General features: G+C 42.5%; 1 protein-coding gene across 2 annotated transcripts in view; it reads left to right on the top strand.

The window, feature by feature from the left end:
• The window catches only part of RECQL (RecQ like helicase), a 46519-nt gene that overhangs the window by 758 nt on the left and 23241 nt on the right, over window positions 1-22520 (top strand). For both annotated transcript variants that reach the window (XM_082254268.1, XM_082254267.1), the window contains exons 2-9: window positions 528-716; window positions 1418-1597; window positions 5924-6030; window positions 10318-10516; window positions 16811-16977; window positions 17731-17812; window positions 21600-21748; window positions 22376-22493. In XM_082254268.1, coding sequence (XP_082110394.1) covers window positions 528-716; window positions 1418-1597; window positions 5924-6030; window positions 10318-10516; window positions 16811-16977; window positions 17731-17812; window positions 21600-21748; window positions 22376-22493 — 1191 coding nt within the window. The remainder of the gene's footprint in view (window positions 1-527; window positions 717-1417; window positions 1598-5923; window positions 6031-10317; window positions 10517-16810; window positions 16978-17730; window positions 17813-21599; window positions 21749-22375; window positions 22494-22520) is intronic.

Here is a 22520-nt window from a genome sequence, read left to right as displayed (position 1 = left end):
CAAAAGCACCATACTAAGAATCCGAAAATCGGCAGATCGGTCGTCGGACGAATTTTCCCTACAGATTTTCTTATCGTGTGTACGGGCCTTTTGACAGATTAGGTTTTAAAGTGTTTTCAGGAGAGGAGAGTTAGATAGAGGAAGGAGCAAAGTCATCCAGCAGTACAGGGTATTTTAGGAGAAGAGTATTAGACAGTGGAGGGAGTAGAGGATTTCGGTAGAAGAGGGAGTAGAGTCCTCCAACTGTGACAAGTGAGAGTCAGGAGAGGAGAGTTGGCTAGATGAAGGAGCATTGCAGAGAAGTGTACAATTTTGATTAGTAGTACAGTAATAGGCATTGTTAATAGTGGAGAGTTCTAACCAATGGTTTTCCTGTTTCATGGTCAGTGTATAAATTTGTTGACATCTTAGATGGAGGTGCCACCTCAAAGGCTGACTCCCCCCCCTGTGTCTCTCTCTCTCTCTCTCTCTCTCTCTCTCTCTCTCTCTCTCTCTCTCCCCCTCTCTCTCTCACTCTGATGTTGCAGTACTGGTAGATGAGTTGGAGGAAGTCAGCTCAGAATTACAGGCCATCGAGGCGCAGATTCAGGAGCTGGTGGAGAGGCAGCAGGAACTATTGCAGAGGAAGAACAGTTTGAAGAAGAAGATTCAGACCCTATCGGATGATGACGAGGCCGGGGCCAGCACTCAGTCTACAGACAATTGGAACAAAGAAGGTGAATTCCACCATTGCACTCCATTCAGACTTTGCCTTTAATTAAAGAGAAATTGTTGTGTGGTTTTTTTTTTTTTTTTTTTTTTTTTTTTTTGTGAGCTATATTGTATTTTTTTATCTAAACAGTGATTTTTTTTTATATAGTCAGTGTTTATACAGTATCTTCATGCTGGATTGTCGCATGTGTAGATTCTTCCTCCTTGGTTAAACCCTAATTATGAACAAGGATTTTCCAAAAAAAAAAAAAAAGAACATTTACATTCTGTCTATTTGGCCTTCTTGTTCTGTGTTTTGTTTTTAAAAACTGACATCTGAACACCTGCATTATGGTTATATCTGTTAGTTCGGAAATTGAATGGGATACTTAACTTTTGGAAAGATTGGGTTTTAGGAAGTGGTGTAATATTCATACTGATATGTCAGTAAATTAGTGATTCTCAAGGTAATTGGAGATGAAGAGAGATAGAGATGTGGTTGTCGTTGGCATAGACATGATAGTGGAAGCTGTGAGAGGCTGTTCTCTGACCCAGGGAGGAGGTATAGATAGAGAACAGAGGAGGTCTGAGGACAGAGCTATGAATGTTGTTGGTTCTATATATGGAGTTACTTTTGGCGGAGTGGGTCCAAAACATCCTTTAAAAAATAATTGTCCTGTGTTGCATGGATACCACCATGCTGACTTTGTCAATTTCTTTTCATCAGACTTTGACTGGTCGCAGAAAGTTAGGGAGGAGCTGCGCAATTCTTTCAAGTTGGATACCTTCCGGAACTTACAATTAGAAACCATAAACGCTACAATGGCCGGGAAAGACGTTTTCCTCATCATGCCAACTGGAGGTGGAAAGAGTCTGTGCTATCAACTGCCGGCTGTGTGCTCAAAAGGTAAGCGTGGTCAGTGGGGGGGGGGGGGGGGGTCCACATTGTGTTCACTTTGCAGCATTGAAATGCAATGTAACAGTAGGACAAGAATGGTGATAAAAAAATTATGCCCCCTCAAAGAAAGTCTTCTCTGGAATCCCTTCAACGTAAATCACAGATGATGCAAGGGTTAGGTTTTATTTCTACTTATGTGGAAATATTGAAAAATGTGTTGAAAATATAACTACACTTTAAACGGTTTCTAAAGGGGCCGGCAAATGAGGATACTCCTGGATTAGCTGGTGTTGGAGCTGCAATACATGATGGTCTACAGCAGTGTTTATCAGTCGCAGCATCCTTCAAAAGCATTCAAAATGTCGTCAAGAGCCCCCCCCCCCCCCCAGTCTAAAACTTAAGTAACATTTAATTTATTTCTTTTTTTCTATCTTCAATGGAATACCTGAGCCTGGAACTATAAATGCAACAGCCTTGATGTATTTAACTTTATATCAGAGGCCACCCCTTTTACATCAGAGTCCCCATAACAGAGTCCTCTTATCGCGTCAGAGCCCTGTCTTATTAGATCCTACCTTATGGCTTCAGCAGTATGACAGAGGGCAGGTGACAGAGCAGGTCTGAAAAGAGGCACACTTCCATTGTCTCTTGAATGCTAGGAGCAGCCCTGCATGCTGCCTGCCCTGGATCAAAGTTATGCATTGCCATGATATGGACGCACTGGCCCCCAATACCATAGCATTTTACTCCATTCTTCCTGGCCGTAGAGCATCATTGGTTAATATAGTGCTGGAGGTCCACTAGCCAAAATCATGGGAACACAGGACTCTGTTCCAGGGCATATTGCATCCCGTGCTTGCAGCACCTTGGGCAACCTCTTACGACACCCTGGTAAAGAAATGCTGAGATACAGAGTGAAGAAAAGAGCACACTTTTTGTATTTGTTATCCTCCCTGACCTTAAAGCAGTTCTCTAGATGTAGAGATGAGTGTAAACATAACATTTCAACAGACCAACAGACCAGGAAACTTCCTAAAACTGGACTGGTGAGGCCCCTGTTTAATTCTGTTCATCTCTGTTAAAAGCTCCATTTTAATAAAATATAACCAGTTCTCTTTCGCTTTGTTTCCTTTTTACTGGGAAAAAACGAATGCACAAACCCAACATCTGCCATTTTTGCAGACTATCTGTTTGTGCAACTTAAACTGTCAGTATTCACAAATGTCATTGTATTTTCAGTCAGACCTGGTGAGTGATGATCCAGGAGCACATATACAGACTTCCTCTCCTTCCCATGCGACTATTTTACAGATAATGTACAGTGTCATTCTTTCTAGCTAAAATGTAATCTACTTAAATTTTGTCTCCCTAGCCCCACCCAATCAACATGATAATGAATATTTTAGATAGAACTCTCAATTCTCATTACATGCCCTATTTTAGACCCTCTGTGTTTTTCTATGAAATACAGGCCATTCATGGCTGATGGGAGGGACTGTTAGTGTGCTGTACATGGCCTCCTGAAATGCAAATATCAAAATGCTTTGAGTGGATGTCAGTCTGGAGGTGTGGAAGTTCCTAGGCAGACCCCCATAGTTAACACCTACACACTTGACCCTGTGTGATGGGATCGTCATTCAATAAAAGCTTTGGATGATATTTGATCTATTGTGTGTGGGCAAATACATGCATTGAACCATGTTGAGTTCAGATTCCAGCTGTTAGTTGCTGCAGCACCTGTTATTGTTGAGCCCATTGACAATACTAGGTAACCAAAGGGTTCACACCTGTTTTCAATATAGTAAACTGCAGCAGATCCTCTTCAGACCAACCTGGCACACGGAATTGGAATTGTCTGTTGGTAAATTGGCAGACCGCTCACATACCTCCCTCTTGCTGTGCAGTCAACACTATAGACAAGGAAAGATAGCAGAAGGAGGCAGAGCAGGAAATCCAGCTCTCCTGCTCTGGCACAGACAAGCCTAGAAAATGGAGCAGGTCGCACTTGTGACGGAACCGTCCCACACTGTGTTTGAGTGCTTCCGTCAGTATGTTCTGCTTCCTCCAGTCTTAAACATGGATATCAGATATTATAGCCGCATATTGCAACCAAGAACTAGGCAAAACTAGTTTTAGCTGCAAATCTAGAACTGTTTTGAACAAATGCACACAGAATATATACCCCACCAGGTCAGGTATCTAATTTAAATTCTCGTTTGCAGATGAAATTGTATACAGAAATATAATTAATCCAAGGAACAACCAGCACAAACCGTATACTACATTCCTACTAGCAACTAATAGCTGACAGTAAATATAAAGATATAAGGGCACTGATAAAAATGAAGTATATCACCTGATATATGAATAAACTAAAATGTGTATAAATGGATGTGATGTGACACAATAAAATCAGCTCAAATATACATAAATACAGCTGTATGTGGCATACAAAATAAACGCAATAAATATGTGCAGTGGTAAAACAATTACTGAAAGTGCAGTGCTTTCCAGGTATAGATGAACCATACGGTTTGTATGTCCTGGTAAAGTGAAATAACTGCTCAATACAGTGCTTGGTATAAAGGAACAAGTGAACATCAATGGGTAATTAATTGATATAAAGTTCCAGGTGCAAATTATGATTAGGATTCGAATTTAAAGTGCTAGTTATTTAACTGATTAAAAGATGCAGGTGAAATATTTATCAGTGCCGGTGGCACTTGTGATCATATACTAGTGCCTAAAGGTGACTTGTACAGTGGATCAATACTATAATAGAAGTGATTTTTTATCGTGCTGGTTGTCACTCAAGTGACATTTCAGTCCATATAGTGATAATCCTGAAGTGGATAAATAAAGTATCCAGGTGTGGATAGGAAATATCCAGGTATATCCAACGCGCGTGATCCTTGTGAGCTGGGTGACCATATTTAAAAGCTGGATATGACGTCGTAAGATCAGGAAATGAGGCTTAGACCACAATGCATTTCGCAATCCGATATGCGTCATCAGGAAGTATTTCTTACTTATTAATAGCTGACAGTGATTTAACTACCTAGCCACCTAGACAATCAAAGGTCTCATTCCTGTAGAATTGCCGGCATCGAGCTCATGAAGTACAAATACAAATTATTACAAGTATAAACACATCCCTTAGCAGACAATATGTGAGTTAATTAGCACAATTAACAATGAGTGGAAGACAGGTGTTTGAGCTGATTTTAGCATCTGCTATGAGTCTGACTGACTGTGTGGAGCAGTCCCTATTGGTAATGGGCAGCTAGGTCCTAATGGGGACCCCGGGCCTGGGGTCCCAGAGTCTGTGTGTCTGGAGGAGACATGGACTTGAATCCAAAGTAACATTACTCCAAGGGTCCCCCCAGCATACACCTCACAAAGCGTAGCGTTCCCTTCCCAGGGCCCGTAGGCAAGAGGCTAGTCTGCAGTCCCCTCCAAAAGCCTTTGTCCTGGGTGAGTCTATCACAGCAAAAGGGGACTTGCACCTTTCAGGATCGGCTCTGTTTTCTCAATTTAGAAGGTACAGACTTTTTGCCTTCACCACTCTTTAATTCCCATCACTGTCCCTGGTTTCTCTCTATAGGTTCACAGTAATGGGTATACTCTCAATACATTCCTAATACTTGTATACAGTGCTTTATATGCAATCCTTGAATCCCTCTATCCTGTAGCATAGGGGTTCTCCAAACTTTCTAAGCAAAGGGCTGGTTTACTGTCTTTCAGACTTTAGGGGGGCTGAAGTGGCCAGTGGAAAGTAGAAAATGCCCCAGCGTCAGTAGGAGGGAATAGTGCCCTATCATTGGTATTAGTCAGAGGAATAGTGCCCCATCGTTGGTATCAGTAGGAGGAATAGTGCCCCATCGTTGGTATTGGTGGAAAGAATAATGTCTACTTGTTTACAGTGTATATTAGTGAGAGGTATTATGCCTCAGTGCTGGTGTTCGGGATAAGAACTGTGTCCCATCATTGGTGTCATTGGAAGGGAAAATGCCCTATTGTTGGTGTCAGTGAGAGGAATGGTTCACCACTGTAGGTGTCTGTGGAAGGAATGGTACCTGCTTGTTTGTGTACATGGGAGAAATTTTGCCTTGAGGGTCAGATACAAGGCAAGCAAATGGCCAAAGTTTGGAGACCACTGCTGTAGCATGTAAGGGTAATATTAGAGGTGTGGGTGAGTGCAGCCCGTCCATGCTCCAAATAATAGTGTTAGTGTCTGACTTTCCTCGCCCAACCAATGTAGAGAAGAAGTTGTTCTCTTCTTATAGAATAAACTTAACCCTGCCCTTTCTTTGCATAACTTGCTTCACATTTTAGGTTTCACGCTGGTGATTTGTCCACTTGTGTCCCTGATGGAAGATCAGCTGATGGTACTGGAGCGACTGGGGATCTCTGCCACCTCTCTGAACGCAGCAAGCAGTAAGGTCAGTACTCTAGGAATTGTGTGGAATCAGTTCATGTCACTGGCATATTTAACCACTTTGCCTCTCTGGTTGTATTATGTACATCTAAAGCGGCCCGTCTCAACATTTTTATCCCAGAGGAACACCTAAAATAATTTTCAGGTGTTGGGGAACCCTTACTTAGCCAATTAAAGCCAGTAAAGTGGAGGGCAATGGGGAAAAATGGCAATTACATTGGTGGAAAGTAGGGAGAATGTACCTTTTTTTTTTTTTATGCTGGTGGTCAGAATGCCATCCTTAAAGTGATAGTTCACTTTTTCAGAAAAGGTTAACTAACACACCCCACACACACACCCCCTGCACTTATTCCGGTGGGGGATACAATTTCACCATCTTTGCAGCCTGGTGCAGTGGTCTAGGGTTTCTGCATACCATGCTGTTCTTCCTTTGATCCATCTTGACGTCCTAGCAAAAGCAGGAAGTACAGCATGGTTTTCAAACCCCAGGACTGCTTTACCAGGCTGCATGAACAGTGAAATTGTATCACCCACAGAGGTAAGTGAAGCGGGGACCTGTGGGGACATGGGAGGTGTAGGATGTTCATCTTTTCATTTCTTCTGAAAAGCTAAATTATTACTTTGAAGACAGCTATGAAGATCATTGGAGTCTTGCTGCTGGCTTTGCCAAGTGACTTAATTGAATTATGCAGGCGCCCTCAAATTGGAGTTAAGAATGACTGACTGGTCTAGAATGTGAAGGGTTAAAAGCAAACTAATGACTGCAGTATTCTGTTTTCTTACCTTGGCCCCTGGTTGTCATGTAAAGGTGATTGTTTTTACAGTACGGGTGTTGTTACGCCCCCCCCCCCCCCCCACCATGGTTCCCAATCTCTCCTGTTATTCCTGGGGACCTGGGATTACCCCAAATGATTTAAGGATGCTGAAAAAGGGGAAGATTAAGAAACATCCTTTCCCTTCCCGCTGTGTATTTGTGTATTCACCAATATTATTTATAAAGGACACGAAGGAGGAATGTTTCAGACATTGGTTGCACTTGTTTTTGGTAATACTATGGTTCCACTTATAAATTGCATACACATGTTGCATTTTTTAAGGATTTTTTTTTTCTTTATGCGATTTTATTGCAATATTGTGATTTTGCGATCACGCCATTCAGTTGCGATTTTTTTTTTTTTTGATACATATTTGTTTCACATTTTATAATCACTGTATAAGAGTTTACCTAGGAACCAGTGTTTGATTTTATGATATCGATGTTTTATATATGACCCACTTATATATTTACCAAGGACACTAAGGAGGTAGACATTTAGACTATGTATGCACCTTACAACACAATTCTTCTTTAGGCCCAACAACACACACTCTCAGGGCCCCATTGCAACCCCCCCCCCCTTCCATCCAAGCCCTAGGCTTCCAATTTTGGACATCCTCCTAGAACCCTGCCTCCCGCTTGCTCCCTGGGGCCTGCATCCAGTGCACTCTTACTGCTCTGCTGATCAGATCATGTTAAGGAGACGATCACAGTGGCCCTTTACCATGTTATCGGCAGGCCTTTCCTCCCACACTGTGTCAGGAAAGGAGAGCTGTTACCCAGCAAGACTGTCAGTACTTTGTTTACACTAATAATCAGAGTACTGATCATCAGTGCTGCCTATTAATGCCACCTATCAGTGCTTATCAATGTCTCCTATCAGTGCAGCCCATCGGTGCCGCCTGTGCCACCTATCAGTGCCTCCTCAACAAGGCTCTGAGCTGAGAGCGTCTCTCTCATAAGCTCCTACAGTTCCCGCCTCCCACCTCCCTTGCACGGATGGGAGAGGAGAGAGCTGGTCTGCTCCTTCTCCTCCCACCCCTCTCCTCCTCTGTACACCATGGGAAGTGTGAAACCCAGCAGCTGAATGATTGATTAAATTCAGCTGCTTAACTTCATACTTCCCGCGGTGCACACAGGAGGAGAGGGGCGGGAGGAGAAGGAGCAGACAGTCTCTCTCGTCGCCCATCAAGGGAGGGGGGAACTGTCAGTGCAGGCTCCGAGCTGTATGAGAGAGATGCTCTCAGCTCAGAATTCTGCAGCAAGCAACCCTGCTGGGGCTACCCGACAGTACCGAAATGCCAGGGCCCGGTCGCAAGTGTGACCTTTATGACTCTGGTAGTTCTGCCAATGTCGCCAGGTATACAACCTCTGCAATTGCTACATGAAATTATCCAATGGTTGCATATTCATTAATAACAAGGTTGCATGTACCATATTCTGCATGCGAGCATCTCTGTGTAGAACTTGACCATAAAGGCAAAAAAACAGAAGGAAGGGGTAACTACTAGATTTCTATGCTTTTGTTTTTAGATTAATACAAATAAAAAATGAAAATATTGCTCTAGAGCAGCCGTCACTAAATGGCGGCCCGCGGTCCAGGAGCGGCCCGCACGATGCTTCCGCCCGGACCCGTCAGGCCGCCACTGTAAGTAGTCATTGGTTTGCTGGGACCGCTGGTGTCCCAGCAACCAGTGACATTCCGTGTGTGCGCCCCGCCCCCTGCTTCTTTCTTCGGCTCCCTCCCAGCCAGCCGCGAGTTGGGGTGTGACGTCATGTGCGTGCCCCGCCCCCCTGCTCCTAACTGCGGCTCCTGACTCTCACACTCAGCCTAGCCGCGAACTGGGGCGGGACATCACATGCATGCCCTGCCGCCCCGATGTTCGTTGCTCCTGGCTCCCGCATTTTTCGCTCCCAAAGGTATGTGGGGCACATTTTTAGAAAATGCAGACTGATGGGCATATTTTGTTAAGGGGCACACATTTGTGTCCATTAGAGTGCCCGATAAAATAAAATATGCCTATTAGAGTGCCCCCTAACATAAAATGTGCCCATCAGCTTGCGCCTTATTTTATGTTAAGGGTCACGCTGATGGGCACATTTTATGTTAAGGGGCACTCTAATGGGCATATTTTATGCTAATGGGCATATTTTATGTTAAGAGCAACGCTGATAGACACGTTTTGTTTTGCCTATCAGCGTGCCCCTTAACATAAAATGTGCCCATCAGCGTGCCCCCTAACATAAAATGTGCCCATCAGCGTGCCCCCTAACATAAAATGTGCCCATCAGCGTGCCCCCTAACATAAAATGTGCTCATCAGAGTGCCCCCTAACATAAAATGTGCCCATCAGCGTGCCCCTTGTTTTATGTTAAGGGTCACGCTGATGGGCAAATTTTATGCTAAGGGTCACGCCGATGGGCACATTTTATGCTAGGGGGCACGCTGATGGGCAAATTTTATGCTAAGGGTCACGCCGATGGGCACATTTTATGCTAGGGGGCACGCTGATGGGCAAATTTTATGCTAAGGGTCACGCCGATGGGCACATTTTATGCTAGAGGGCACGCTGATGGGCAAATTTTATGCTAAGGGTCACGCCGATGGGCAAATTTTATGCTAGGGGGCACTCTGATGGGCACATTCTATGTTAAGGGGCACTCTAATGGGCATATTTTATGTTAAGAGCAACACTGATGGACACGTTTTGTTTTGCCCATCAGTGTGCCCCCTAACAAAATGTGCCCATCAGAGTGCCCCCTAACATAAAATGTGCCCATCAGCGTGCCCCCTAACATAAAATGTGCTCATCAGAGTGCCCCCTAACATAAAATGTGCCCATCAGCGTGCCCCTTGTTTTATGTTAAGGGTCACGCTGATGGGCAAATTTTATGCTAGGGGGCACTCTGATGGGCACATTCTATGTTAAGGGGCACTCAAATGGGCATATTTTATGTTAAGAGCAACGCTGGTGGACACGTTTTGTTTTGCCCATCTTTCTGAGTCATAGCACAGACTTCAGATTCGGACCACGGCCCAAAGAAAATTTTAGCGACCGGACCTCCTTGAATTTTAATTCATTACCCCTGCTCTAGAGGGAAGCTAATTAAAGGGTAATGGCTTATAGTAATGATCCCCCCCCCCTTTCCCTAGTCGTTTTAAACTTTAGAGAAGTCTTTTTTCTTTATCTATCTATCTATCTATCTATCTATCTATCTATCTATCTATCTATCTATCTATCTATCTATCTATCTATCTATCTATCTATCTATCTATCTATCTATCTATCTATCTATCCATCTCCATTAATGATTGATTTGGAAACTCTCGCTTGTTTCTGTGTGTGGAAGAATTAAAGCCTGGCCGCAATTTCTTCATTTAAAACACTGCAGTATAAAGTGATCGCGGCTTGTATAGAATTGGACTGTAAGTGTATAAGTTATGTTGTCCTCCTGTGTGCGTATTCACTCCAGGAACACGTGAAGTGGGTGCACAGCGAGATGATTAACCGCAATTCAAAAATGAAAATCCTGTACGTTACACCAGAGAAAATTGCCAAGAGTAAACTGTTCATGTCACGGCTGGAGAAGGCCTATCAAGCGGGGCAGCTAGCGAGGATTGCAGTGGATGAGGTTCATTGCTGCAGCCAGTGGGGTCACGACTTCCGACCAGGTGAGCAATCCAATGTTAATGCCTATATAAACTGGTGACGAGAGGGAAGGCTGACAGTGCCCATGGCAACCAATCCAAATTCAGCTGTTATTTATACTGTCATTTAGAAAATGTGTTGGCATAAAGATACCTATTTGTATTTAGTTAAAACCGCTTTAAAAGCAAATGAAGATTTGCTATATTATGAGGAACATGTAGAAATGTTCTAGGATCCCCAGTCACTGTTGTCTAAATTTTATGACCTGTGAAGGGTTTTAAAGCCTTGTCTATGGACCGTTTTGAGTACTGTATTTTTTTTTTTTGGAGTACGCAGTTTTGGGATTTGGTATATAGTTACTTCTAGAGGTGCACCGTATGTGAAATTTTGGTGCTGAAAACCGTAAATGATAGTTTTAAAAAAAATCTATATACACTGCTCAAAAAAAGGAACACTTTTTTTAATCAGAGTATAGCATCAAGTCAAATAAACTTTTGGGATATTGATCTGGTCAGTTAAGTAGAAGAGGTGGTTGTTTAATCAGTTTCAGCTGCTTTTGGTGTAAATGAAAAAACAGGGGCACTAGATCGGCAACAATGAGACAACCTCCAAAATAGAATGGTATTATAGGTGGAGGCCACTAAAAAAAATGTTCCTACTCCTCTTTTCTGACTGTTTTTCACTAGTTTTGCATTTGGCTAGGGTCAGTGTCACTACTGGTAGCATGAGGCGATACCAGGACCCTATAGAGGTTGCACAGGCATTCCAACTCTTCCAGGATGGCACATCAATACGTGCCATTGCCAGAAGATTTGCTGTGTCTCCCACCACAGTCTCAAGAGCATGGAGGAGATTCCAGGAGACAGGCAGTGTCTTTAGAAGAAATGGACAGAGTCGTAGAAGGTCCATCAGCAGGACTGGTATCTGCTCCTTTGTGCAAGAAGGAACAGGATGACCCCACTGAGGAAGTTAGTTTGAGAACGCAACGCGTCTGGAGGCAGGAGCTGACACTTGGCTTATACCCACGACCATCACTGATATTACAGCTGAAAGCCAGTGGATGTATTTTAGGAGCACATTACAGCTGGCATGGCTTAGTGCTACATTATGTGAGTGAGCTCTTTTCATTTATGTGATGATAAAAACTTTGACAGAGAGCCCTAGATAGATTGTTTTTGTTCCCTATGGTGGACCATTATATATGAGAAAAAAATTGGGATCCTGATGCATCTAGAGACCTCCATCCATCCAGTCAGAGTTTGACTATCCCTAATGGGGAAAGCGTTGTTTGACTCTCTGGGGAAACAGGAGTCCAAGCTGGAGGTGAGCTGCTAGAATTCACTGGTGGTGGAGTATTTTTTGAGCACCTATTTATGAGTTGATTATCTCACACAGAGGTGGCAAGATTATCCGTTGATCCTTTGGACTGATTACATTTTTTTTTTTCTTTGGTTTATTTTTTGGATTGATTGTATATCACTGAAGACTTTTTTTCCTTCGAACATGTTGTAATAGATGCATTGTATGTTTTTTTTTTTTTTTTTTTTGTTTTTTTTTTCGCTTGGTAGTTTTTTTATATTTAGTCACTTTTGTATCGATCCTGACTCACGATATTAAAAGATCTTATTATGTAGAAACAATGTTGGTTACACACATTTTTTTTTTCACTTTGATTTTTGGGGTGTCTTTGAATTTAGTTCTCAGTAGGTTGAATAGTTTTCATTTCCATCAAAGATGTGGCATCCTTTCTTTCCTAACACATTACCCAGTCCATATCAGTTTAGATATACAGCATGATATTTTTCCCCATTGAGATCTGATGTGTTTTCAAAGTGTTCCTTTAATTTTTTTGAGCATTGTATCTCTGATATGGTGCGCTGACTCTGCAATTTCTCTTTCAGAGCCAACTGTAGGGTATGTGCAATGCACGATATGCTTTTAAGTTTTATGTCCTTCATAGCCTTTCATATGTTCAGCTCATTATCTCGAACAATAAGATGCACTTTAGACTTATCAATATGCCAAGTGTCGCGTGGTTTTTCAAGCATTAGATATTGCTGCTGCAGTGTGTAATCCAACAAACTCGTGTGCGTTAAGTAGGATGTTTTGCAGTTGAACTTTGGCATCTATCCACTTCGCTGTCAGGCTAATGCCCCGTACACACCTGCAGATTATCTGAAGACTTTTGTCTGTAGACTTACCAAAACCATATAACATGAGGTCAAACCTAAACACTTTCAATTTGTATGCAATCCGGCAGGCCCTTGCACTACATAGAAAAGGTAAATCTGAAGACAAAAGTCTGCAGATAATCTGCACGTGTGTACGGGGCATAAGCATGCTTTGTTGGACTGATGTCTGAACTCCAAATATCGTTAGTAAAACTGAGAGCTGGGATGTCGGTAGTCATGAGCTCATGAACATGTTTTGCAACACTGCCAAACAATTCAGGTAGACTGGTATCTGCAAAGTAGCTTCTGCTTATTAGTGTGTAACACGCCTCAATATGTTGCATTTGCCTACAGAAACCAATGTCCGCCACAACAGAGAATGGCTGGTTGTCTAATGCAATAAATTGCATAATTGTATCTGGAATGCCACGTGCTTTGGGACTGTCACTTGTAAATTTTTTAGCCTTTTCGAAGATTGTAGGCAAGGATGGTGTTGAACTTGATGTGGTTGGGGTATTTTTTTGGAGGCTGTGTTTTTTTTTTTTTTGTATTCTGCATGCTGAACTGGATGACATATTTTCAGGTAGTGTATCAAACCTTTTGGCCAAAAATGTGTTGGCATTGTACCCCCTCTTGAAATTTCTGTTGAGAAAACACAGTGCAGATTGCTGTCTTCATCAGAAATTTTCAAATGTTTCCACACTGCAGAGATGGTCTACCTTTGCTGGTAGTAGCGCAGAAGAATAGCATAGTCTGATCTATAGTGGAAGTGAAATCTGAGGGGGGTGGGAGGACTAAAAATTCATTTTTAAAACGAAACCACAGGCAGCTATTAAAAAAAAACCTAACCAATCCTTTTTTGTATAACAATGCAGCTCTCTTGTCATGCAAGGTAGTTATGTCTGCACTGCAGTATGTCTTGTACCAAAGAATAAAATATACCACATTGATTGCATGCTACAGTGCTTTGCAAAGTATTCGGCCCCCTTGAACTTTGCGACCTTTTGCCACATTTCAGGCTTCAAACATAAAGATATAAAACTGTAATTTTTTTGTGAAGAATCAACAAGTGGGACACAATCATGAAGTGGAACGAAATTTATTGGATATTTCAAACTTTTTTAACAAATAAAAAACTGAAAAATTGGGCGTGCAAAATTATTCAGCCCCCTTAAGTTAATACTTTGTAGCGCCACCTTTTGCTGCGATTACAGCTGTAAGTCGCTTGGGGTATGTCTCTATCAGTTTTGCACATCGAAAGACTGAAATTTTTGCCCATTCCTCCTTGCAAAACAGCTCGAGCTCAGTGAGGTTGGATGGAGAGCGTTTGTGAACAGCAGTTTTCAGTTCTTTCCACAGATTCTTGATTGGATTCAGGTCTAGACTTTGACTTGGCCATTCTAACACCTGGATATGTTTATTTGTGAACCATTCCATTGTAGATTTTGCTTTATGTTTTGGATCATTGTCTTGTTGGAAGACAAATCTCCGTCCCAGTCTCAGGTCTTTTGCAGACTCCATCAGGTTTTCTTCCAGAATGGTCCTGTATTTGGCTCCATCCATCTTCCCATCAATTTTAACCATCTTCCCTGTCCCTGCTGAAGAAAAGCAGGCCCAAACCATGATGCTGCCACCACCATGTTTGACAGAGGATGGTGTGTTCAGGGTGATGAGCTGTGTTGCTTTTACGCCGAACATAACGTTTTGCATTGTTGCCAAAAAGATCGATTTTGGTTTCATCTGACCAGAGCACCTTCTTCCACATGTTTGGTGTGTCTCCCAGGTGGCTTGTGGCAAACTTTTTTTAAACGACACTTTTTATGGATATCTTTAAGAAATGGCTTTCTTCTTGCCACTCTTCCATAAAGGCCAGATTTGTGTAGTATACGACTGATTGTTGTCCTATGGACAGAGTCTCCCACCTCAGCTATAGATCTCTGCAGTTCATCCAGAGTGATCATGCACCTCTTGGTTGCATCTCTGATCAGTCTTCTCCTTGTATGAGCTGAAAGTTTAGAGGGACGGCCAGGTCTTCGTAGATTTGCAGGGGTCTGATACTCCTTCCATTTCAATATTATCGCTTGCACAGTGCTCCTTGGGATGTTTAAAGCTTGGGAAATCTTTTTGTATCCAAATCCGGCTTTAAACTTCTCCACAACAGTATCTCGGACCTGCCTGGTGTGTTCCTTGTTCTTCATGATGCTCTCTGCGCTTTAAATGGACCTCTGAGACTATCACAGTGCAGGTGCATTTATATGGAGACTTGATTACACACAGGTGGATTCTATTTATCATCATTAGTCATTTAGGTCAACATTGGATCATTCAGAGATCCTCACTGAACTTCTGGAGAGAGTTTGCTGCACTGAAAGTAAAGGGGCTGAATAATTTTGCACGCCCAATTTTTCCGTTTTTTTATTTGTTAACAAAGTTTGAAATATCCAATAAATTTTGTTCCACTTCATGATTGTGTCCCACTTGTTGTTGATTCTTCACAAAAAAGTTTTATATCTTTGTTTGAAGCCTGAAATGTGGCAAAAGGTCGCAAAGTTCAAGGGGGCCGAATACTTTTGCAAGGCACTGTATTTAGAAAGAGATACACAGTAGTATGTTACTACGGTAGTACTACTACTCCTATACTAACAGGGTAGTGCACGTTTTAACCACTTCCTGCGAATCGAGGTATCTGTACGTCGGCTCGGAGAAGTGGTTGTACTGGGAGAAGGCCTATAGCACCCCTTTTGCCGTGAGCTCATGCATGAAAGAAAACGCATATGTAGGTCGCGACCGCAAAGGAAAATGGTGTTAAAACCACATGTGAGGTATCGGCCCGATCGCCAGAACGAGAGCAATAATTCTAAAAAAAGACTTGCGCTGTAACTAAACTAGTAACTGTTAAACATTTTTTTAAAGTGTCGCCTATGGAAATTTTCAAGTACCATTGTTTGTTGCCATTCCATGAATGTGCGCAATTTTAAACCGTAACATGTTAGGTGTGTATTTACTAAGCGTGACAACATCTTTCACAATATACAAAAAAATTGGGCTAACTTTACTGTTTAGTTTTTTTTTTAAATGCAGTGAAATTAATTTTTTCCCCCAACAATTGCGTTTGAAAGACCGCTGTGCAAATACTGCGTGACAAAAAATAGTGCAAGGACCAACATTTAATTCTCCAGAATCTTTGCTAAAAATATATGAGTTGGGGGTTTTAAGTGCTCCCGAGTCCCAACTGCGGGTGAGGGGGTTGGGGGCGTGCTCCCGAGTCCCAACCGCAGGGGGGCGAGTGGGCGGGGCGTGCTCCTGCGTCCCAACCGCGCGGGAGAGGGGCGCGCTCGCTCCTGCGTCCCAACCCCCGGGGTGGAGGGGGGTTAGGTGCTCCCGAGTCCCAACCGCGGGGGGGGGGGGGGGTTTCGTGCACTCCCGAGTCCCACCTGGTGGCGCGCCCGCTGCCACTGTGTCTGCGCAATTATTGGCACTTTTTTTTTTCCGGCAAAATGCTGAAAACATAATTTTTGGCCAATATGTTTCGGCCTCAGAAATTTCAGTGCACCACTAGTTAACACAGACTCTCTTCTAAATTTTCCAGAAAAATGAAGATTATATTATTTACATACACTAAAATTAGTTTGAGTGTTTTACAGAAAATGTAGATTTGGTAAACATTAGCACAAATATAATGTGACATCAATTGATACTGCCACCATTTTAATCTCCAGGGTCTGTAATTTCAGAAATTTTCTTGGGATTTTAAATAATGTTCAGACCTAAAATTTGTGTTTTTTTTTTTTAACGTGTGCAAAAAAAAAAATGAAATAATTGGACCAGTAGTGAAAAGGGTTAAAGCCTTCCACATACAAACTGGACAATCGAGGACTGACTTTTATAATTTCTCTAAAATATTTGAGATTTTAATGGATTTTTTGGGATATGTTTATTTTTATAATTTGTGTGGCGCTGCTTGCATGTTGGAATTTAGCTGATGAAATGAAAGTTGCAGACATCTGTTCCACAAAGGTGTCACATCATTCAGTTACTTCATCCTACAACTAGATGTTCCTATTTGGGCTCATTCATAGAGACCTACTGGGAATATTGGACCTGAAAGGATTAATTTTTTTTTAATTGAATATTTGTGTTTTTCAGATTACAAGCTGCTGGGTATCCTAAAACGCCAGTTTCCCAACGCCCCTCTGATTGGTCTGACTGCGACAGCAACTAGCCATGTCTTAAAGGATGCCCAGAAAATTCTCTGTGTTCAGAAGGCGATCACCTTTACTGCCTCCTTCAATAGACCCAACTTGTTCTATGAGGTAGGAAGGGTCTCTGTGGTTTTAACTTTGGCTGATACCAAAGCGATTCCCTTCCAACAACATTCTGACTCCCATCTACTCATCTGAGATCAGCCAGAACAGCATTCAAGCCAGTGTTTATACTTCATCTGTCATGGACAGTGGTCCATATCCACTGACAGCAAGACCATACAGCAGGTGAAAATATAGGAGTGTACCTCAAGCTGTGTGGTGACACAGTTCCCACAGAAATGCTTATGGCACACTGGAGTCACAGGATGCTCCATGGTCACTGGAGTCCATAAAGTGATATGAAGTCCCCAGATGCAGGTTGTTCTGGGATCCCTGTAGAGGCTAGGGTTATAGGGGGACACAAAAGCCACTGAAACCCCAAAAAACATGAGTGAATAGAGATACTGGGTTCACAGGAGTGCACGGGTCATAGAATATTTAGAGGCACGGTAGTGCAGGAAGCACAGAAGTACAGAGGTCACACAAACTTAAAGCGCACTAGAGGCACAAGGTGGCTTGGCTTGGGTGTAACGTAGAGTTGCCTGCATACCTATTGTTTCACTGCCCCACCACTGTTAACTATGCCATCCTAGACCTCTACTTTCACAAAAAAAATCCCTGAAAGGAGCTAAAAGCGTGACCCCCTGGTTCTATAGCTGAATAGAATTAATGTGTTTGCTCTCTTTAAAACGAAATCCTTGATTCCATCAAATCTGTATTTGTGAAATTAACTGACTGGTTTCCTTTAACAATGTCTTTAAGGTTCGGCTAAAGCCTTCAAGCACCAATGACTTTATAGAGGATATCGTCAAACTGGTCAACGGCCGATACAAAGGGCAATCCGGTAATGACACTCCTGTACTTTTCAATGCAGACCGAGATCTGATACAGCTTTGTTTGAATTGATCATAAACGTGGGTCATGTTTGTTTAGAGTGAAAATAATCCCATCTGATTTACTATATATTGTCTGTACTAGCTGCTGAACCTGCTTTGTGTAGTGCTATGCGTATGCAATAAAGCAAAAAGTTAGGTAAGACCTGTCTTATTAAAGTGATTGTAAAGTCTCGTTTTAAAAAAAAAAAAAAAACATGTTATACTCACCTGCTCTGTGCAGTTGGTTTTGCACAGAGCAAGCCCGATCCTCCTCTTCTCAGATCCCTCTTCGACTCTCCTGACCCCTCCCTCCTGTTGAGTGCCCCCGCAGCAAGCAGCTTGCTATGTGGGCACCCGAGCTGAGCTGCAACTCCCTAATTCATTCAGACACGGAGCAGTGACCCGGCCTCTTCCCACCCCCTCTCCTGATTGGCTGAATGATTTTGATTGACAGCAGCAGGAGGCAGTCGTACCATGCTGCTGTCCCAGCCAATGAGGAGGCAGGTTAGACATTCCTGCAACATCGCTGGATGAAGATGGGCTCAGGTAAGTATTAGGGGCTGAGGGGGGGCTGCTGCACACAGAAGACTTTTTTTATCTTAATGCATAGAAAAAAAAAAAACTTCTGCCTTTACAATCCCTTTAACTGGCTTGACAACATCCAGCATCATCTAGCTCTTTCCTCCTCAGCCTGACTGTCCCTGGTCTACCCCTTTCACTCATTGGATTTTCAGCTCTTTCTTAGAGTTCAGTTCTTTTAATCATGGAGACTCCGCATCACATGTGGGTGTTGCCTAGAGCAAATGCAGCCTGCTTAGTAACACCCATTTTTCCAGACTGATATCCACCCATCAAGGAATTTTGATATTTTCCGAACTCCCCCCAAGAGCCAGCTCAACGTTTGCATCAGGGTTTAGAGTTCTTGAGAGGAATACTGAGGCAGAGTACTGTAATATTCTCAGGAAGCTATGTATTGCACCCCACTGGCCCCTCCCACCAGCCATGATCGGCATATTAACCACTTCCCGCCCGCACGACATCATATGACGTCGCAAACTTTGGGGATATCTGAATGATGCCTGCAGCTACAGGCACCATATATAGATATCTTCTTTTACAGCAGGCGATTTTCTGCACCGTAAAAACAATCATGGCAGCTGTCCAGCTGCTTGATTGTTTTTTACAGGCGGCGGAAGGGGACATCACCCCCCCCCCCCTCCCGTTGCCCTCCATTGCTTCTACCGGCTCGCCCATGCGATCGGTGAGCCAGAGAAGGAACCCACTGGCGCCAGAAGTTCACCATTGAGAATACCACGGGCTAGATGGTCCCCTGCAGTCTCTATGACCTTTCGGAGGCCAAAAGGTTACAATCACTGCCGTTGCCTTGGCTGGAAAGCCGAGATCGTGTGTGTTTTCTTTGGTTTTTTTTTTTTTGTTTTTTTTCTAATTTATTTATCTCCGGCTTTCCAGCCTAGAGGCGAGATCTGGGGACTTATAGACCCCAGATCTTGCTGTAAAGAGGACCTGTCATGTCCTATTCCTATTACGAGGGATGTTTACATTCCTTGTAATGGGAATAAATAAAAGTGGTCAAAAAAAATGTAAAAGGAAAGTGTCAAAATAGAGAAAAAAATGTAAAATAAACAATAAAAAAGATTTAGAGCTGTGTGTGCAATCTCAGCGATTCAGTGCACCCGGGAGGCTCTATATGTTCAGGAACAAATTCCCAAAACGCAGAATACCTCTGTTTTCAGACATTCATCCCTGAATGCATTGCACCCTAAATGCATGTGCCATCTGGTGTAATGTTTAGCCCTGTCCAGCCGTACGTTATTTAGCTTGCCATAGACTTTGACAGGCTGCAGGCAACTGTGCCAGACACTGCAACTGTGCTTCACAAGCACATTAAAATGCAGGGATTACACTCGCAGCAACTAGACGCCCCGTGTGCAAGGGGCCTATGTTGCCTACCTAAAAGGAAGTCCTTTACATTTTGTTTTTTATTTATTTATTTATTTTTACCTATTTAGGATCAAATAAGGACATAGAAGGATTTAATTTGGTTCAACATTTTAACATGCATTGCTCAGAATTATTACTCTAGCCTGACAAATGGACAAAGTTTTTAAAAAAAAAAGGAATGTATTGACAGCTGGATAGGTATCGATTTGTAATTGGGAACCGCTCTGATTTATTGGTTATAATCATCATCATCTCATCCTGGGAGTTTATAATCTTTGGTCACATCTTTGCACATTTTGCTAGCTGAATTTTTTTTCAATGGAGGGGGAAGATGCCTTTTCTCCCATTTTTTTTTTTTTTTCATTATCTTTGTATTTTATTCCCCATTCTTATTAAATTAGGACATTTTTAGGCTTAATGCACACAGGGCGTTTGCCCATCTCTCCTAGACACCTTTCCTACTGGCAGCAGTGTTTTTGCAGAAAAAAATGCTTGATGCTTGTAAACAGGTGTAAATGCTTTTTAGGTGTGTCAAGCGCTTTAGCGATAATTTTGTTTAAATGGGCTGAATAACACTGAAATGAATTAAAGCGGAGTTCCGGCCTCGGGGGTGAAATTTAGATAAAAATACCCCCGGGACACTCAGGGCTAGTACATTCCACAATCAATAGCCTCTGAACTGTCCTGGGTCACACTTACCGTTTAGAAGAAATACTTACCTTGAAAATTTCTTCAGCGCTGCCATCTCAGGTGTGGGCAGCTGAAGCCAGCCCGTCCTCTTCTGCGTCCTCTTTGGTGACGTCGGAGTCCCAGAATGCCCTGCACTGGCCCCGCTCATCACTTCCGGTGCAGGCGTGGCATCCCTGCATAGCTTCTGGGCATGCCCAGAAGCTGTTTAGCAGGGAATGCCGCGCCTGCACTGGAAGTGACGAGTGAGGCCGGTGCAGGCGCATTGACTCCTGGGCGTGATGACGTTCAGCTCCCAGGAGTCATCGCAAGCCGGAAGTGACGGCGCGGGATGTGGCCGCAGAGGGAGGAAGTGGAAGAAAGGTGAGTATATTTTCTTCTATAATAAGGTAAGTGAACAAAAAAAAAATCGGGAGCATCCACTTTTTTTTTTTTTTTTTTTTTTTCAGGTGACACTCGGCAAGCGGATGGCCCAAAATTGATTTTTTTCAATTTTTGAGGCTGGAACTCCGCTTTAGCTGGAGCACTAAACATCCCTTGCATAACGCGCATTTAGATTCATTTACACACATAGTTTTTTTCTGCCAAAATGCCACTGCTCCTGGATGTGCTCACAGTGGTGGTCTTATTTTTTTTTTTTTTTCTGCCTCTAGCCACCCCTGCCTCTAATCGCCTATGTGTGCATGGACACATAGGTTGTCAAGCAGGGGTATTTAAAGAAAAAAAAAAAAACAGACAGCAGCATTAAAAATGTGTGCATTAGGCCCTTATGGAGGACCCCCATTATAAGCGATTACATGTTTACATCTTTATCTTCAGATTTAGATGTGCTTCCATTGTGTATTTCGGCTAGCCAGACATATGAAGCTTGTTCACTAAAGGATTTGAGAATGTTCACACAATAAATTGGTGAAAAGTAAATCCTGGATACCTATATCATCTGTACGATGGGATAATTTAGGTGAATAGCTCACAATTTGTGTGAACATTTCAGATCAAAAAGTAAATTAGTCCAAATCTCTTTACTGAAGTGATTCATCCTTCTTTTTTTTTTTTTTTTTTTTTTTTTTTTTTTTTTTTTTTTTATACCTTCTCCCTTTTCTGCAGGCATTGTATACTGTTTTTCTCAGAAAGATTCCGAACAAGTCACTATAAATTTACAGAAACTGGGAATTCGAGCAGGAACATATCATGCCAACATGGAACCGCGAGACAAGACCAAAGTCCACACTTACTGGACTGAGAATAAGATTCAGGTGTGGTCAGATTATTACAACGCATTTTCAGGTTGTTACAATGTATGTTAGTAATATTGGGTTTTGGTAGGTTGCAGATCTGCCCACATACATGTATGTTATGGGCTGCAGTTAGTAGGAAATCTAAAAACCTAACATGATACTAAAAGCAAAAATTAAAAAAAAAAAAAAAAAGCTAAGAACAAGCTTATACTTACCTGCTCTGTGCAGCAATGTTTCACAGGCCACTTTTCTCCTCCTCTGGCAGTTCCTGCATTTGCTTTTGGCTTCTCCCTCCTTTGGGTGCTTTCTATAGCAAGCTGGGTGCTAAGGAGGCACCCGCTTATGCACAATCTTATTGGGTCCTGAGCCTGGTTATGTGTGTCCATAGACACACACAGTGCTGGTAGGGATAGAGTGGGATTGGACAGGTAGTGGGGCATTTTTTTAGTTTAATGCAGAGAATGAATTAAGGTAAAAAAGTTTTATGCTTTATTACCACTTTAAGATGGACAAAAATATAGCCTAATGAACCACCACTGAAGTACCCAAAACACATAAGGCCATAGCTTAGTCCACTGAACTCCACCTATAGCTGGTCTATCCCTTTTCTATGTATTGACTCTTTAATATTTTAATTTCTCTCAGGTGGTTGTGGCCACAGTGGCTTTTGGGATGGGGATTGATAAGCCAGATGTGCGGTTTGTCATTCATCACTCAATGAGTAAATCGATGGAAAATTATTATCAGGAAAGTGGACGGGCAGGTAAATTATTTTGCCACCTAAAATCAG

This window comes from Pelophylax lessonae, assembly GCF_965119305.1.
Source record: "Pelophylax lessonae genome assembly, chromosome: 4".
NCBI classification, from domain to species: domain Eukaryota; kingdom Metazoa; phylum Chordata; class Amphibia; order Anura; family Ranidae; genus Pelophylax; species Pelophylax lessonae.
This window is presented reverse-complemented; position numbering and strand designations above follow the sequence as displayed.